The sequence below is a fragment of the Brachyhypopomus gauderio genome, chromosome 16 (genome assembly GCF_052324685.1).
Source record: "Brachyhypopomus gauderio isolate BG-103 chromosome 16, BGAUD_0.2, whole genome shotgun sequence".
NCBI classification, from domain to species: domain Eukaryota; kingdom Metazoa; phylum Chordata; class Actinopteri; order Gymnotiformes; family Hypopomidae; genus Brachyhypopomus; species Brachyhypopomus gauderio.
The window spans coordinates 12109999-12128631 of record NC_135226.1 but is presented as its reverse complement, the minus strand read 5'-3'; the positions used below and the strand labels follow the sequence as shown (position 1 = coordinate 12128631).

The 18633-nt window shown below is 44.6% G+C and overlaps 1 protein-coding gene across 1 annotated transcript; it reads right to left on the bottom strand.

Annotated features, from left to right (window-relative positions):
- Nucleotides 1–840: 840 nt before the first annotated feature.
- gap43 (growth associated protein 43) lies at nt 841–16081 on the bottom strand. The gene is made up of 3 exons (XM_076977083.1): nt 15772–16081; nt 3764–4364; nt 841–1662 (listed from the first exon to the last, which is right to left on the bottom strand). Exons 1-3 carry the CDS (start codon nt 15799–15801, stop codon nt 1589–1591), a joined length of 705 nt encoding a protein of 234 aa, XP_076833198.1. The 5' UTR covers nt 15802–16081; the 3' UTR covers nt 841–1588.
- Nucleotides 16082–18633: the final 2552 nt, after the last annotated feature.

The window sequence follows — 18633 nt, the reverse complement described above, 5'->3', positions numbered from 1 at the left end:
CAGGTGTGGCTATATCAGACAGGTGTGGCTATATCAGACAGATGTGGATGTAGACTCTGACCTACTGAAATTGTTTTGTTACATTATAAAATCCCACTATCATTCAAGTACAACGTTACATGCCTTTCTTTATATTTAACTGTTGCTAATTTAGCTTTCTGTAATGGAGGTAACTGTCAAAATCATTAATGCATAATATTAATTTACATGCAAAATGCAAAAAAAATTTCCATTTACAGATTGTGTCTACAGATGTTCAGAGTCAGAACAGGAAATGTTACATATCACTCATAGAACAGATGGAGTAAGAAAAGTAGGAGTAGTGGACAGGCTGGAATCACTAATAATAATTCATTCACAAACTGTAATTACACATTAGAAACAAGTACTGGCGGTTTCTCCAGTACACAAAAAGACAAGCGTTTTTCACTTACCCCCTTCACAGTGTAGCCTGCAGTTGAACCTGCTTGCACTAGGGGGCAGCAGAGACAGTAAAACAATCTCCATCCCTCCAATGATGTTCCAGCCAGCAGCTGTCAATGGACACAAGTGTGTAGTAGCAGGACACCGTAGTGCTCAGGGCTAAAGCTACATGAGGATTTTGAGGGATGTGGGGTGTGGGAGGGGGACTTGTTGTGACGTGTGTGTGTGTGTGTGTGTGTGTGTGTGTGTGTGTGTGTGTGTGTGTGTGTGTGTGTGTGTGTGTGTGTGTGTGTGAAAGGTCCCATTTCTTGGAAAACCTTGTGTATAACACTGAACTAAAGCACTCTGCAACTACCCTCTATAACACTTGACTCATGCATGTAAGACATACACACATAAAAAGAAAACGCACCCATCTTTTAATGATAATTGGCACATTTCTTTATTTTGAAAACAGACACTGAAACTTTTTTTTCACAATTTAACTCCTTTTAGATTCAAACTTGACATTGCACTCACGTAAACATAGGAAATTGCTGTTTTTTTTCTATTTGTTTGATTTAATTTTCATTTTGAACATCAGCGCAGGAATATATCCAATTGATATCAAACTGTCATAACAACACCAAGGACATCGAAAAGAAGCCACACATTTTGGCTACTGTGACTGCGATAAGGTTTTCCTCTCAGAAGGAATTCCCATGCAAATGGGTCAAATGGGTTTCAAGCTATCTATGAAATGCTGGCCAAAACAACGCATCAACATAGAACACTGAAAGAGAGATATACTTCTCCCTATTAAACAGCAGTGCACTACTACTATGGTGGATGGAAAAGGGTTCTGCATGTGAATAACTATAAATGCAAACCAGGTACAACAGGTCAGATAGAGTAAGAAAATGCGTGATCTGTCCTTTGGTGGAGTTGATGAAAGTACTGGGTTGATTTCTTGTCTGTTTCTTGCACATCAAAGCAGTCAGCACCAGATCACTTCACTGCTAGCTTGAGCCGCAAGTTGCATATGGAAACTCCCCCCAGGATGTGAAAAAATCATTGCCACACAAAAAAAAAAAAATATTGGACAAACAAATTAAAACTGACTGTCTTCACAATCAGAGGGCAAAGAGAAACCTTTTAATTAGTTGTTTTACAATTTTGCATCTTCTTAAGCGTTCTCGTCTTCGTTTTCTTCCTTGTCTGCTTCTGAACCCACTCCATCGGCTGGCTCCTCTGCAGCATCTGGGAATGGAAATATTTTTTAAAATACTCATTTTCAGCTGCTCAAATGAGTATAACATAACATGAATGGTTTTTAAATAGGCAATAAATTACCAAAATGAGCAATGGTGTTAAAGGCTTTTGTTGCATGGTCACCTGCAGTCAGTCAGATGTTTTAAACACATGATTGATTGGCTTAATGTACATGTTTAGTGAGAGTGATGTCTTTGCTTTGACAGATAACAGGTCAGCTGAGGATCTCATGGTTGAGCTCCGCTAAAGGGTTTAGGGTCAGGACCATCTTCCTGAAGTGGCAGGAAACTGGTCTCTTAATGGTTGATAAGTGTATGCACAGCCATTTAGAATCTGATAGAACATTTAAAAAGCCCAGCTGTGGTTAATTCAGACTGAGCTGAGCAGCCCACATCAGTATGGATCTTATTGCCAAACCACCACACAATTAAAGGCGAAACTACAGAGGTAAGAAATCGATTCCGTAATTCGGTTAGCTAAAGATTCATCCTGTTTTCCCCTCAGAGATCACTGTCATGCAACAACAGCCTCTGCTGTAGCGCTAACCATGTTCAGCAAACAGCATTGGAATTAGAACTGTCCAGTGCTTCAAAAAGAGCTTTGAATCTGAACTCGAGGTTCAGTCTTCCTTCCTTTCATATTTTTGGAAGGTATATTTAGCTTTTGGAAGGTACATTTAGCAAGCTTTTTCTTGCTATCTGATCTCTCTTTTTTTAACCCTGATTTTGTTTCGATTTGCTGATTCTGTTTGGATTGATCTGTCTTTTCGTGAATCTGCTACTAACCTTTCTCAGGGTCGAAACATACCAGTGACATGTTCCTCTAAAGGTCAGAGGTCACTGAAGGGCCCAGTTAAAAGTGCCCAGCACATCATCATCACCTTTACTAATGGTGTGTACACCTTGATTATATTGGTCTCATGAACGTAGTGTTTGTGTCTCTACTGCTCCAATACCAATCACATTTCCTTTGCATTGGTTTCTGACTGAGAAACCAATTTTCTAGCTGTTCTTGTGTATACTCAAATAGCAAAAACAACCATACAAGAGAGTTTATGTTCTGAAAGAGTGATGAGTACTCTCTCTCTCTCTGAGAGCAGGAAGTGAAAGCAGACGTGGCGTTTCATTTATTAAAGAAATAAAATGTCAGTGCTTAATTAGCATATTTGTATGATCTGTGAACCATTAATGATGGGTTTACACACAGCTCAAGCTGCTAGAGTTTGTAGTATGCAAATGATGATGCAAAACAGCAAACATCTCATTGTATAGGAAACTGGGTTTGTGAGCAAAATAATTTTTCTTTTTAAAATATTTGATTTCAATGTTGGCAGAAAATCTATTGAAAATATATATTGGAATAGGAATAATATAATGTGAAAAAATGTGAAATGTGCCATATTTTTCAATTGTGATTTTTTTTTCACCGCAATAGAAATTTGTCCTCCGCATTTACCCATCTGTGTAGTTAGAACACACAAACACACACACAATAGTGATTACTAGGGGGCTGTGGTGCTCATATGCCCAGAGCAATGGGCAGCCCTAGCCCAGCACCCGGGGAGCAGTTGGGGTTAGGTGCCTTGCTCAAGGACACCTCAGTCATGACCTCAGGCTTGGGAATCGAACCCACGACCCTCTGGTCACAAGACCAGTTCCCTACCACAGGACCATGACTGCCCGCATAATATATTACATATTATTAAAAAAGTAATTATATTATATAAGTAATTAAGTGCAGGTCTTTATAAATGGTGGTTAATTACCACAGAACAGCTGCTTTGCTTCTTTTTGGTGTGATAGATTTTCAAAGATTTACTTGAATTATGAAAGCTGTCAGCCAATATATCACTGCAGGGTTCCCAAGGGCAAGCCGCTTCCACAAACAATTCATATCAAATGAAACAAATAACATTGGGTAAAGTTTATATTAGATTTAGCAAGAGGATTGTCTAAACACTATAGAGAAACATACCTCCCCTTTATCTTTCAAATTAAATTGGTGCATGGGCATTCTTACGAACATGCGAAACATTGCTTTGCTTTTTGCATTCATTTGATTGCAATCATTTCATTTCCTGCTGTCTCACCTTTTTTGTCTTGTGTTTGGTCTGCGTCCTCACAATCAGCAGTCTCGCTAGCAGCAGGCACGTCGGCTTGTTTGGCTTCCGCCTTCACCTCTTCCTCTTTCTGGTCTGCATTCATGTTCTTCAAGGGCTTCTCAGCCTCATTGGCCCCTTCTGCCTCTTTGGGCTTCTCCACCTCCTTCGCCTCCTCTTTCACTTCCTGTTTGGTGGGCGGTTCTGAGGGCGAAGTGGGAGGAGCTTCGGCCTTGCCCTCGTCGGCCGCTGGAGAGTTAGCTGGTGGCTCGGCCACGGGGCTCTTGGCCTTGCCCTCCCCAGGCTGGGTGGCGGCGGCTTCCCCGGGTTTCTCCGCCGTGGGGGAGGTGGCGCTCTTCTTATCCCCGCCCTCCTCAGCCTTGGGCTCGTTGTCCGACGCTTCTGCCGCCTCCGCAGCTGGCGCCTCCTGCGTAGCGGGACTGTCGTCCTCCTTGTCGTCGTCCTTCATCTTTTTGCGGATGATGTGCCCGCGGAAGCTAGCCTGGATCTTGGTGGCAGCCTTGTGGGCCTTGTCTTCCGGCTTGGTGCCATCCTGTTTGATCTCCTGATCAGCATCTTCATTCTTCTCCACCTAAGAGACAGGAACAGCTTTAGGTGAGGTCACGTGAGAGACAGGAACAGCTTTAGGTGAGGTCACGAGAGAGACAGGAACAGCTTTAGGTGAGGTCACGTGAGAGACAGGAACAGCTTTAGGTGAGGTCACGAGAGAGACAAGAACAGCTTTAGGTGAGGTCACGAGAGAGACAGGAACAACTTTAGGTGAGGTCACGTGAGAGACAGGAACAGCTTTAGGTGAGGTCACGAGAGAGACAGGAACAGCTTTAGGTGAGGTCACATGAGAGATAGGCAGGCCCGTTGACAGTCTTGCTGGGGCCCGGGACAAGAAAGATTCATGTACCCCCCCCCCCCCCCCCCCCGCGCGAGGGTTCGCGCGAAAATGACGTAATCGCAGTGGCTCCGCCCGTGCGCGAAGGCCTCGCGCGCTGTCGTTTCGCGAGGTCGTACACCTCTCGAATTTTGTAACTTCGCGCGCGCCGCGCTTCAGCGCAATGAACAAAGTCATGTTTGTAGGGTTCATATACCTTTATAAGGTGGAATTAAAGCACGTGTACGTCACTTTAAAGGTCCATTTCAATATTTTCCAGCACGTTAAACTTAATTAAGTTAAATATTTATACATATACTCGAAATGATTCGAAATAATTCGCTTTTTATCACATTATTTAATGGTTGTTTATTTTCAAAACGCCCAATCTTAACGTCTTCACGAGAACTGTTCAGTCAGACAGCTATTTGTTGTGAAACGAAGTAGTTACAATTTCAAGCATTTTCAAGTACTTTACCCTAAATTCCAGCACTTTTCAAACCTGGAACACAATGCAACTTTAAAATTCGTCAGGTAAATGTTTTTCCTTTCTTTTCTGCGCTCCAGATTTCTGTATTTACTTTAACTATCCACCACTGTATTTCCCGCTGTTGGGCCGATACCGGCCGGCTACAGTCGGTGCTGGATCAAACCATTTTCCAGTGGGAGGCGGGGGTGTATGCACTTAATGGAAAATATGCAGATAGGTAAAAAACATATATATTTGAGCCATTGAGCTTATTATGAGTACATAATTTTATATTAATGAAAGATTTCAAGATTAAAAAATTATAGACTTTAAATAAAAAATAAATTGCTGGGCTCTTTGATGGGCCCCCCTGGCCCTAGGGCCCGGGACAACAGACCCGGTTGTCCCCCCCTGTCGACGGGGCTGGAGATAGGAACAGCTTTAGGTGAGGTCACATGAGAGACAGGGACAGCTTTAGGTGAGGTCACGAGAGAGACAGGGACAGCTTTAGGTGAGGTCACATGAGAGACAGGAACAGCTTTAGGCGAGGTCACGTGAGAGACAGGAACAGCTTTAGGTGAGGTCACATGAGAGATAGGAACAGCTTTAGGTGAGGTCACATGAGAGACAGGGACAGCTTTAGGTGAGGTCACGAGAGAGACAGGGACAGCTTTAGGTGAGGTCACATGAGAGACAGGAACAGCTTTAGGTGAGGTCACATGAGAGACAGGGACAGCTTTAGGTGAGGTCACATGAGAGACAGGAACAGCTTTAGGTGAGGTCACATGAGAGACAGGAACAGCTTTAGGCGAGGTCACGTGAGAGACAGGAACAGCTTTAGGCGAGGTCACGTGAGAGACAGGAACAGCTTTAAGTGAGGTCACGTGAGAGACAGGAACAGATTTAAGTGAGGTCACATGCTCAGAAGCCTCAGTTTCAGAAGCCTTGTTTATTATCCAGTGCATTATTCAAAGCTATACAAAAACACCCAAACATTCACTAGGGTTGAGTCGATATGCACAGAGATTACATCTGATCTGTCACATCACCAATAGCAACACTGTGAGAGGACTGAAATCAAGCCCACTGTTTCCCAGTGTCTCGCAGTGCTTGCAGTGCACTGGTGGAGTCATGGGGATTGTGAGTCTGGTCATAGTGGGACTCTGTTGCCAAGGCTGCAGTTTGGTGTGGAGGTACAGTTGTGGCCGTTGCGAGCATGCGCTGAGACATGCTGAGATACTCTGAGACACGCTGAGATACTCTGAGACACCGAGATGTGCTAAGATGCGCTGAGACATGCTGAGATGCGCTGAGACATGCTGAGACACGCTCTGCCACACGGAGATGCACGAGTCATCCAACTGCTCCAGTGAGGACACACCACAGCACTTTTAACAGTGCACAGGAGCACCTGATCCGCAGGAAGCCATATTGGCCTCACACACCTGAAGCAGGTGAGATTGCTGCAGCTGTCACCTGATCATTAGGGCACAGTTATACAGTTACCACCCTGTGCTACTACCCTGCGCTTACAACCCTGGGCTACCACCCTGCGCAATCACCCTGCGCTTACAACCTTGCACTATCACCCTGTGCTACTACACTGCACTACCACCCTGCATAATCACCCTGCGTAATCACCCTGCACTACCACCCTGGGCTATTACTCTACGCTAATACCCTGTGCTACTACCGTGCGCTACCTCCCTGTGGCTACAACCCTGCGCTATCACCCTGTGCTACTACCCTGCGCTATCACTCTATGCTAACACCCTGTACTACCACCATGCGCTACCACCCTGCACTATCACTCTACGCTAACACCCTGCACTACCACCGTGTGCTATTACTCTACGCTAATACCCTGTGCTACTACTGTGCGCTACGACCCTGCGCTACCTCCCTGTGGCTACAACCCTGCGCTATCACCCTGCGCTACTACCCTGCGCTATCACTCTACGCTAACACCCTGCACTACCACCCTGTGCTATCACTCTACGCTAACACCCTGCGCTAACACCCTGCACTACCACCCTGCGCTATCACTCTACGCTAACACCCTGCACTACCACCGTGTGCTATCACTCTACGCTAACACCCTACGCTAACACCGTGTGCTATCACCCTACGCTAACACCCTTCGCTACGACCCTGCGCTACCTCCCTGCACAATGACCCTGTGCTACCACCCTGCACTATAACCCTGGGCTACCACCCTGCGCTATCACCCTGTGCTAACACCCTGCGCTACCACCCTGCGCAACCACCCTGCGCTACCACCCTGCACAACCACCCTGATCTACCACCCTGCGCTAATACCCTGCGCTAACACCCTGCGAGGGGGATGGGGGTCGGTCAAATGCGTGTGTCTCACGCACAATGCGTGAGAATTGGCAACCCTGCCTTTAATATTATTGAGTATGTTAAATAATTTGTTATGGTGTTATGGTGACCGACGTTGTTATGGTGACTAGCATCGCCCAGAGGAGGATGGGTTCCCCCCCTGAGTCTGAGGTTCCGCTCAAGGTTTCTTCCTCATGCCCTTAGGGAGTTTTTCCTTGCCACTGTCACCTTTGGCTTGCTCACTGGGGGCTTGGACTCGGACTAGCTGCTTTGTGACAACAGCTGTTGTAAAAAGTGCTATATAAATACACTTTGATTGATAATTTGAATATGATACATAATATAAAATGTACCAGGAAAAGATTTACACAATTCCATAAGGCTTAGTAAGGATCTGCATAGTGCATCCTAAGAACAGGCTACACACCAGTAGCCTACTGCTAAACACCACGCTAAACACCAGTACTGCTAAATACCAGTACTGCTAAACACAAGTACTCAGGGCTCTCAAGTCTCACGCATTGAGCGTGTGACACACGCATTTGACCGTCTTCACACGCTCACACGCCACACCTCCGATTTCACACGGCGAGAAAAAAAAATCTAGTTTATTTACCTCCGATCCATATCTATGTCGCCCTCCACTGGCGATCGATCACGATATACAACGTATACAACCCCCCCCCCCGCTCAACAACTGACGTTCGCCACATACCGCCCCCCGCTCAACAATTAACGTTCGCCACCCCCCCCCCCCCCCCCCCCCCCCCGTCAACAACTCTCACACTCTGGCATGAATCCAAACATCAGTACTGCTAAACACAAGTACTGCTACACACCAGTAGGCTACTGCTACACACCAGTGCTGCTAAACACCAGTACTGCTACACACCAGTACTGCTAAACACCAGTACAGCTACACACCAGTAGGCTACTGCTACACACCAGTGCTGCTAAACACCAGTACTGCTACACACCAGTACTGCTAAACACCAGTACTGCAGCCTCAGAGGCAACAAGAAATCATTCAGTATGTCCATTAAATTTGACTTCTGTGAGTACACTGATCCTAAACAGCAGTGAAGAGCACTGACCAATAACCACAGGACATCATCAGCTTCAATAACTACAGGACATCAGAAGATTCAATAACCACAGGACATCAGAAGATTTAATAACCACAGGACATCAGAAGCTTCAATAACCACAGGACATCAGAAGCTTCAATAACCACAGGACATCAGCAGCTACAATACCCACAGGACATCAGCAGCTACAATACCCACAGGACATCAGCAGCTTCAATACCCACAGGACATCATCAGCTTCAATCACTACAGGACATCATCAGCTTCAATCACTACAGGACATCATCAGCTACAATAACCACAGGACATCATCAGCTTCAATAACTACAGGACATCATCAGCTACAATAACTACAGGACATCAGCTACAATAACTACAGAACATCAGCGGCTTCAATAACCACAGGACATCAGCGGTCTCAATAACCACAGGACATCAGCTTCAATAACTACTGGAACTCATCAGCTACAATAACTACAGGACATCAGCAGCTACCATAACCACAGGACATCAGCTTCAATCACTACAGGACATCAGCAGCTTCAATAACCACAGGACATCAGCAGCTTCAATAACCACAGGACATCAGCAGCTTCAATAACCACAGGACATCAGCAGCTTCAATAACCACAGGACATCAGCAGCTACAATAACCACAGGACATCAGCAGCTACAATAACCACAGGACATCATCGGCTTCAATAACCACAGGACATCATCGGCTTCAATAACCACAGGACATCAGCAACTACAATAACCACAGGACATCAGCAGCTTCAAAGTCTGACCTGAAGTGTCCAGCTCGTCAAAATTAAATGCATTCCACGGTTCCACTTTGACTCTAAAAGTTAAAAAAATCTATAATCAGCCCACAGACGTTAATGGACGGTGTATGTCAGTGAATCATTACGTTCACTCCCAGGAGCTGTTGGCGGCCTTCCTGATGCCTCTGCCCTTTCCTCGTGGATCACTGGCCAGACGAGGTTCTGGTCCAGTGTTTAATGAGCTGCTCCAGTCCTCAGTCATGCACTGCGACGGGCCGCCTGGCCAACAGCCCCTACTCCCTTAATCAGTGCCTCGCTCACAGCTCTGTGGCCCAACACCTCCAGAGATCTTCATCGCTGGTGTTACACTGACGTCTACGCTTCTCTCCACAGAACAAATGGTAAGTTTCCGACTGGTCAGTTTTATTATACACATTAACCAAAACGCTTCACAGCTGCGGAAAGCAGGGCTGCAAGATGAAGCGTGCATAATCTGCATGTCCGAGTTTTGATTGGCGATGTAATGGAAAATGTTACTGTGTCCTTAGGTCGCAACAAGACGATCTGTCTAGCTACTGATGCAAGAGAGTGCACAGCTCCACAGATGATGCTTTGAGTGCAAAGGTTTTTCATCTGTAGAAGTCTAAAAAAATTCCCTGCCTCATTAGTCCAACGCTTCTTGGCACCTGGCAGTAACGGAGCAAGTGGGCGGGGACAGTTCCTCCGCTCCCAGCGTTCACACATGAAACCTCCCTCCTTCTGTCCTGTGCTTGTGGGTGCCAGGAACCACTGAGAGACCAAATGGCAGGATCGGAGCTGATCAGCATTGGCTGGACATTCAAAAGGCATGTTCAAAATGGAACACGCCTGAACAGGCCTCATGATGTATGGCTCAGGTGCCCTCTGTACTCATGGGAGTACTGCTGGAGCCACAACCAGAAAGGGGTGAAGTGCTATTAATCCTAAAACTATAACCCAGCTGATGTCGGCGTTTACAGCTGGAGAGAGTGGACTGGTAAAGGCAGCTTAGGAGTCTGTGAAAATGTACATAAAGATAAATGACCTGGCAGCAGGGGGCACTTTCCAGTTACACAGATTTTTCTAAAAGTTTCTCACCTATAATCTATTATGAAGAGTTGTAGGCGTTCCATGTTGCTAGACCTACAGTATATTGTCATATAATAATGACATGCCAAACCTCATACATAGACTTGTAATACTAGCATGCTACACAAAAAGCATTATAGTGTTAAAGGTGTCCACCCTTTACAACATCACTACAAATTAAAGGCCAATATCCGCACAGTGTAATTTAATTATTTTGATTAAAGCAATAAGGTATGTGGCTAATCTTGTGCTAACACATATTCTTGTAGCATTAACACGCTAGCACATGCTAAAAATGCGGACTCCAAATGAGAAATGTTATTTAAAGCTTTTTTAGAGTAAGACGGTTTTAAGTTTGACAAGCGTGGTGTGGTGGAGAGGGGACATGAGAAGTGAGTTTGTTTACCTTTTTATGTCAGGATCCTCAGCAGAATTTCCCCACCAAATGGATGTTATTTTAATACCCATATGTCTCTAATGAGAAAACAAAACATAATCGAAATAATTTAAATGAAAAATGACAAATAATGTGTGAAAAGACATATTTACTCTAGAAATGAAATGTTAATCAAACAACTGCAAATAAACAGTAAAATGATTAGCCAATCATAATCTTAAAAACAAAATCAGACTGGGATATTATGCAGAAATAAGGAGGTGAATCTGAATCAAATAATATATTGCTTGTGAAAATAAAAATAACAAAAAAAAAAAAAAAAACCAGAAAATTATTCCTACAATTGATAAAAATGTTTTTGTATTTATTTATGCTTTTTGCATTTTCAAAAAAGATTTAATGGTATGAAACTTACATTTTAAAGCTAACTAGTTATTTTTACTAGTTATAATAAGTTTTTAATGAGAGGACCAATTTTACTGTGCTCCATCTGAATTAAGGTGCGCATAATTGAGTTATAGTCACTAAATGGAGTGAAGAAAATTCTTCTATAGTGTAAATTTCTACTACATATAAACTCCAGCTCTAGCTCCATTGATCCAGTTCACATATTGATGTGCTGTAGACACTGAAACATTGCCTTGACCCAGTTAGGCCCTGGTCCCCAGAACAGGTCAGACAGCAGTGGCCATTCACATACTCCCTGTTAGACTTTAATGGAGCATCTCGACGGCATCAGCCAGCTCAAGCACGGTGCTGAGTCAGGTTCTGAGATGGGGCCAGGTTCCTGTGTTTCTCTCTCGGTTACTGAATCCTTAGTAACTGGCTACAGGAGGCATATAAGGTGAGTGAACATGGGAAACACATGGAAACACCATGGAAACCATCTCACCGAGGCCACAACTTTACTACTTGAAGCTGCTCTTAAAAGAAAGGCATGTGTAGTCACACTTACTGACACTGTAAGCTATTTTTCATCAATATCCAATCAATATAGTCACATTTTCTGCTTATGTTGAACTATATTTTCCCTTGAGTGTACTCATTTCTCAAGTTAAACCTCTCTGCTGTACAAACACATGCTCTCACACACTGTGCTATTCCCAGTAGCTTTATAAAGCAAGAATTTCACTAATGATGACTTAGAACTGACTGCAGTTTCACACAAATACATATTTAATAAAATAAAATTAATTTTAATTGTCTTATTGTATTGAAAATTACTGCTCCTGTGTGTAGTGTATATGAAACAAAGTGAGATTTCTCCGTCTTAGGAGACCTGTTGCTTTCTCTGAGATAAGAGCGGCATGTGTTGAGCAAAATGGCCAACACGATATAGATATTGTGTGCTGTTAGCAATGCTGTGCGCTAGTAGGCAAGTCTTGTAGCTGCCTCTACCGAATGACTCATTTCTCATGAGTCACTCTCGTCGCTCGAGACCATAACATCATCCGCAAATGACGCCAGCGGACCCTGGCTCAGAGGTAGATGCCGTCAGGGTCTTTGTTCAATACCAGGTTTTTAAAAAGGACCATGGTGTAGCAACAAAAAAAAAAGCCAGAGAAAAAAAATAAATAACACAGCAAGGGATAATGCACAGTGGAACACTGCTAATGCTATAGTTACATGGAATCTAGGTTTTGAGATCCATTTTAATTTGGATTAAAGTGCGGCAACTGCAGCAGCCCACAGGTTTAAGGAGGTTACCCGAGGCAAGTTTAAATGCTGAGCCTAGAACCTGACACTAATGTGATTTACCACAAAGATGAGTAATACCATTCCTGAATGCCTGCATGAAATCATCCCCATTAGTGAGGGGTTTGACCAGAAAAGATATTCAGACAATATATGGTAAGTGATTATCATAAAAGGGATGGTATGATATATGGAAAGTAATGCTTTTTAGCCGTTTACAATTGATCCTCAAGTTGTAACGTATTGGGAATGATCTGATATATTCAGTTTGTTTATCTGCAGTAAATTAGATTTTACGAGGCAGATTAATGCATTCTTTGTGTCTTGCTTCCATGAACTTTAAATTATGATTTGCTCTTAACAATGAACTGGCATTGAATTAGTCATCCAAGACAGTAGACTATGAAAACTGTCAGAACAGCCATGCAACAATCAACCTCAGATCGGTGCAGGCCTGTTAGGGGAAGCCTGTCCAATCAAAATGATTGACACCGAAGATGTCGGTCACAGCAAATGCACCAGTGTGCAGCCATAACTCATGCAGGCCATTACCATACAGCTGCAGAGGAGGTGTTTAAAGAAGAGGCCGTATATTTACCCATCCTCCACGTGCAGTTGGTTTGAATTACCTTCATGTCAGTACGGAGTCTGGCCTTGATTCCAAGTGGACTGTAGCATCAGAACTTGCAGTGGCGCTACACTGGTGAGGGGATCACCGCTGGATTGTTTGTTTTGCATTGTTCAATGTACCTTTCATGAAACAAATGGACATTCTGGACACATAATAATTTTTTTCTGGATTTGCCATCCAAGTAATTATTTCCTGCTAGTTGATTTGTATGCATGTCTAAATGTCCAAACGATTTATAGTCAAACCACAAACATGTGGTTTTTTAGAAATATCTGTTGATCTGAAACATGGCAGTCTGTCAAAATAAAATGGATGCTGAAAATGAGTAATCTGGTTTGTATGAATCCACTTCATGTGCAATTTAATGTATTTATTTTATCAATTTATTTAGATACTAATTGATGGTAATCTGAAATACTGTAGTAGAGGGACCCGGTATCCGAATATCTGGACACCCTGTCACACTGCAGGCACATTGTACAAGTGATGCTTGTTCAATTTGGATTTTTAAGCATAAAGCTTTCGTACTATGAAACGTTTTGCAAAATACAGCTCACGGTATTTCATCTAGCCGGGTACCGTGTCGAATAAGACGTTTCTGTTTTATGGATGCGCGTCGGTGTCGCCCAATGGCCCGTGAACCACGCCCCGGCGGAGCGGCGGAGATAAGCGCTTTTAACTCCCCTCCCCCACCTCCCCGCGCAGCCACACTTAAGTACCGTTAGGGATTTCAGGTCGGGAGAGAGGAGGAAGCCAAGACAGGGGGAAAAATCGTTATCTCAATTACCAGTTACCTTGCATAAATGCAGATAATGTGGGCTTTCTTGTGCATGAATATTAAAGACAGCGCATCGCCTCTGCCCGCCTGCTTAAAATTCACCGGCCCGGTGAGAAGTCTCTCGACACGGGAATAAGGCACGTAGTAGGATCCCACCTGCTTTTACCGGCGGTTCGGTCCATTAAGATTCAGATTTAAACGTTGTTGCCATGCGATGCCACACTCCACGCCAGTTACAAAGTGAAGTGAGCTACTGAACCGCATCGGCTTGTAGACACTACCCATCAAAGTGGGCTACATGTCAACAGTTTGTGCACCTACACAATTATTTCCTATCTGGGTTATTATAAGGGTGTTCCGTTTATTGTAGGCGGTGAGGCGGAAGCACGCGCGAGGGTGTTGCAGAATGCAGCGAAATCTCCCCCGTCTCGTTCTCTCGCTTCTCACGCGCAGCACCACACCCTTTTATCCCGCAGGAGCGCGAGACCAGGTGAATACGGTACGGTACCCCTGATCCGAGAGGCACGCGTACCGGAAACTCCATTTCTGGCACCGCCGCCTGGGCTATGCACGGAGACGACGTGCGTCTTCGTTTACAGAACCGGTCTGTGGCTATTCGGCCTCGTCTTGCAAGAACAAAGGCGGCGTGAGAGTAACGGACACCGCCACCGACACCACCACCTGACGGTGCCACCTGCGCCTCGTGAGCCCACCGTCGCTCCACTTTTCGGCGCACGGTTACACCCGATCCTGCGGAACCGTCTCGTTTTTCCTCCGGTTTTAACACATTAGCGCGCGCGGCGACCTGCCTCGCGCCCGCAGAGTGGATCTGTACCGATTCTCACTGCGCGCGCTACGTGCAGCCAGGGACCTGGACCTGCGCGAGCTGCACCGTGCCGCTGGGATGCAATTGGAAAAACCGGCAAAAGCAAAGCGGCAATGAGTCATAGACTGAGATTTATGGACACCGTGGAGTATTTCTGTTAATTACTGTTGTGTGAGTCCAATATTACCATTTCATGGCGCTGTATGCACCTTAACAAAAGGCGCGATTATCTGTCTTTAAATGAGTCGCAGCGAATTCTGCGAGATTGCTCAGACCCACCCTGGCGCTCAACGCGCTCCTCTCCTAAGCAAAAGAAACATGAATCTCAGACAATGATGGAGAAAGAGCCCGTGCATGTCTGGCAGAACAGGTGTCGATCTGTAGAAATCTCTAGTAACAATGTACACGTTATGTCCCAGGATGATCGTAATCCTTTTAAGGCACTAATTCATATACGCTCCGGGCTCCCTAGAGACCGCGGCCATGTAACTGCCAAAGGAGTTCGATGAGTCCACACCACACCCTTTTTTTCTGCTCAAACTTATAACTATGCCTTCACACCGGCGCCTAATTACACGCAAATAGCAACACCACCGTAATTGTGGTAAACGTCGCCTTTAAACAATGATGCGTTGCTCCTTTTATATTATGAAACAATCATTAACAAAGAAACTTACAATGAGAAGCTTGAATGAAGGGACCCTATTAAGGAATCACTTCAAATGCACCTGAATCACAGGTACAAGCTTTGATGCAGTCAAATACGGGTTGGTTATTTGATCTGAATTGGTTGTTGTCAGTGGCTGATGCAGTCATATCAGAATCCAAATTCCATTAATACAGAACTGTATTCCTCCAGTCATACTGTCAGCACCTTAATTACATTAGCAAGGCGTGTCAGATTTTTCAAGGCTAGCTGAGGAGCGAGTGGCGAGTGAAGTCACAGCAGATCAAAAGCCTGTTTAAATTACAAAGTAAATGATCAGAAATAAAGAATGAAAAGATCAGTATTTACCGGCTTTGTTCTTCTTATACAGCACAGCATACTTGTAGTATCCTTTCTTTTTCGTCTTCTTTTCCTTCCTTTTTTGCACTTCTCTCACACTCCCTCTCTCCCTCTCTCACTCTCGCTCTCCCTCACGCGCTCTCTCTCTCACTCTCTCTCTCTCTCGCTCTCTCTCTCGTACACGCACTCCGGCTGTATCAACAGCTGAGATGTCTGATGCTTCTACTCATTACAGTTGGCCCACACACAGTCCGCTGGTCGTCTTGTAGCTCGCTCTGAGACAAGCTGCCTAACAATGGCTACTAACCCACCCTATAAACCCCTCCTCTCTCTCTCTCTCTCTCTCCTTTTACCTCTCACTCACTCTCTCTCTCCCTCTATCTTTCTCACTCACTCTCTCTCCCACACAGATGAACCCACCCAATGGGCTCCCCCTCCTCCCCCCCATTCTGAGGCTATAACCCCACCCTTTCCTGTAGCGTGTATGAATGACTGAATATCTCCAATCTGTCCAGACTCTTCCCACCTCCTCACTGCCCCTCCCCTCCTACCACACACCATTTCTCTTCTTTTTTTTTCTCTCTCACATTCAGGGCGGTGGCCTCGTTGTCTGTTAGGTTCTCGGTGTGGTCCTCTGCAGGATGGACCCAGCCCCAGTCGTTCCATCCAACCCTTATTAATCACATCCTTGCTGAAATCGGGGTGTGATTGTTCGTGTCTGGTACACGGTGTATGTGGTGGCGATTGGAAGGCCTCATATTAAGTCCCTCCTGCATTTTCTGAGTACTGTTCACATGGTAACAAGGCTGAATGGATGGCTGTGAAAAAGCCCAGCAGTGTGGGATGCTGGTCTCATGTCTGGCATCAAACATGCGCACACGCGCACACACACACACACACACACACACACACACACACACACACACACACACACACACACACACACAGTGCTGAAATGACCAGGATCAGACCTCGGCATGTGGACCACCCCCCCTCCATGCCCCAACCCCCGAACAGCTGCCAGCCTCACAACAAAAGGCACAGTCCAGTAGGCTCGGAGCTCTTCTGAGACGACTCACCAGCCCTTCCTTCTCCAGCCTTTCCTTACTGTTATTCCAGGACATCCATCAGCTTATACCGGCAGCTACCGGCACATTCCAGAGCGCACGTGTCGAATGTAAATGGGATGATTTCGCCCACGACTTCATAAAGGCACCCGTTAAGAGTCCCCTGACCCGCTGTCGTAATACCTCACTCGCTGTAGCCTAAACTGAAGACCATTTTCACTTACAACAGCACACCCAAGCCTTCTGCAACACTTGTGAGGGGATGAAATATCAAAGCAAAGAAATGCAGTGAGAGACTGATCTTTATCTTACCATCACAATGAACGATGAACACACCAAGGCTCTTTAAATATGAGAAACTGTCTGATTAGGATGACAATATTAGGTTTTAATGAGAACTACCCCTGCCAGCAGTTAAGTATTAAAGTCATTCCATATTCTATATTTTCTGCTCCATTTGTTAAAGGAAATATTTTGGAAGTAATCCCATGGATCCAAGAAAATATAACTGGATTAAGAGAACAATTAAGACATGTATGTGTTATTTCCCCAATGGTGTTTTCAACAGGCTGAGTTCCACTATATCTAAATATCTATCAGTTCTGCTGCCACAATTGTCATGACTCTCAAACCAAAGATCTATGCACCTTTTGGGTAAGTCAGAAAATAGTTTTGCAAGGAGAACTTAAGATGTTCACCAATAACAATGTGATATCTAAATGATAAAATAAAATGGCCCTTTATGCAGCTGGAGATTTGTAACACTAACCTTAATTATTGTTATAATAATAATTTTTTAAGGTCACCAAAATTATACAAGCATTGTTTGAGGGTGCATTTGTTTAGTTTACAGATAAGCAGCAAAAGCCACAGCGCAGAATAATATCATTTATTATATTATTTGTGATATTTGATGTCACCCTGATGTCAGTTTCAACAAATAAATATACAGCTAATAAAATGACCTCTGGTGTTTGTGGCGTCCTTTGGTGGATTGTGGGGATTTTGATTTTGTATTTTGTTTCAATACTTTTCAGGATGGGAATTGTGGGGACTGATTCCAACAAAGTAAGATTCAGTTTCAAATGTATCATGGTGAGCTTTCTAACTGCGCTCATCTGTATTCAGATTTCCATACATTTTCCATGCATATTGCTAATCCATGATCAGTTATTACATAAATACAGATTGTAAGTGAACTACATAATTCTGACAATTTCACAGTAGACTGAACAGGGACATTCACTGTGTGTTTTTCCATGGATGGCACTTGCTGTGGTGATGAGTATGTCTGGCTGTACACACCCAGAACTGCCACAGCACTGCAGTGAGGATCAGTCTTTGACCAGCAGAAGGCTGTGATCATGTCTATCACACGCTATTAGTATTCACACGCAGACACACACACACTGTCTGAGTCCAAGGACAACTTGTCAGTGCAGCGTTGTGCTGGTGAAGCAAAGTGTGTATGTGAGTTCCGTTGTAGCAAGACTCTCCTTAACCAGAACATTGATTAAAACGTTGAGGACAGCTTCTGATCAAAGTACACACACACACACACACGCACACATGCACACACACACGCACACACGCGCACACGCGCGCACACACACACACACATACACACGCACACACACACACACACACACACACACACACACACACACACACACACACACACACACACACACACACACACACCTCTGACTGGCAGAACCTTTCTCATCTCTATCCCTCGTCCGCACAGTGTAGCAACTCATCAACATGAAGAGTTAAACGTTGCATCCCGTGGCTCATTGCAGAG

What these genes read in the sequence shown, in the direction of transcription:
- gap43 (XM_076977083.1), bottom strand. Translation starts at nt 15,801, where the DNA reads ATGCTGTGCTGTATAAGAAGAACAAAGCCG. An exon ending in GTATAAGAAGAACAAAGCCG is followed by an intron (nt 4,365 to 15,771) that starts GTAAATACTGAT and finishes CCTGTCTCTTAG; the next exon opens with GTGGAGAAGAATGAAGATGC. An exon ending in CCAAACACAAGACAAAAAAG is followed by an intron (nt 1,663 to 3,763) that starts GTGAGACAGCAG and finishes TTCCATTCCCAG; the next exon opens with ATGCTGCAGAGGAGCCAGCC.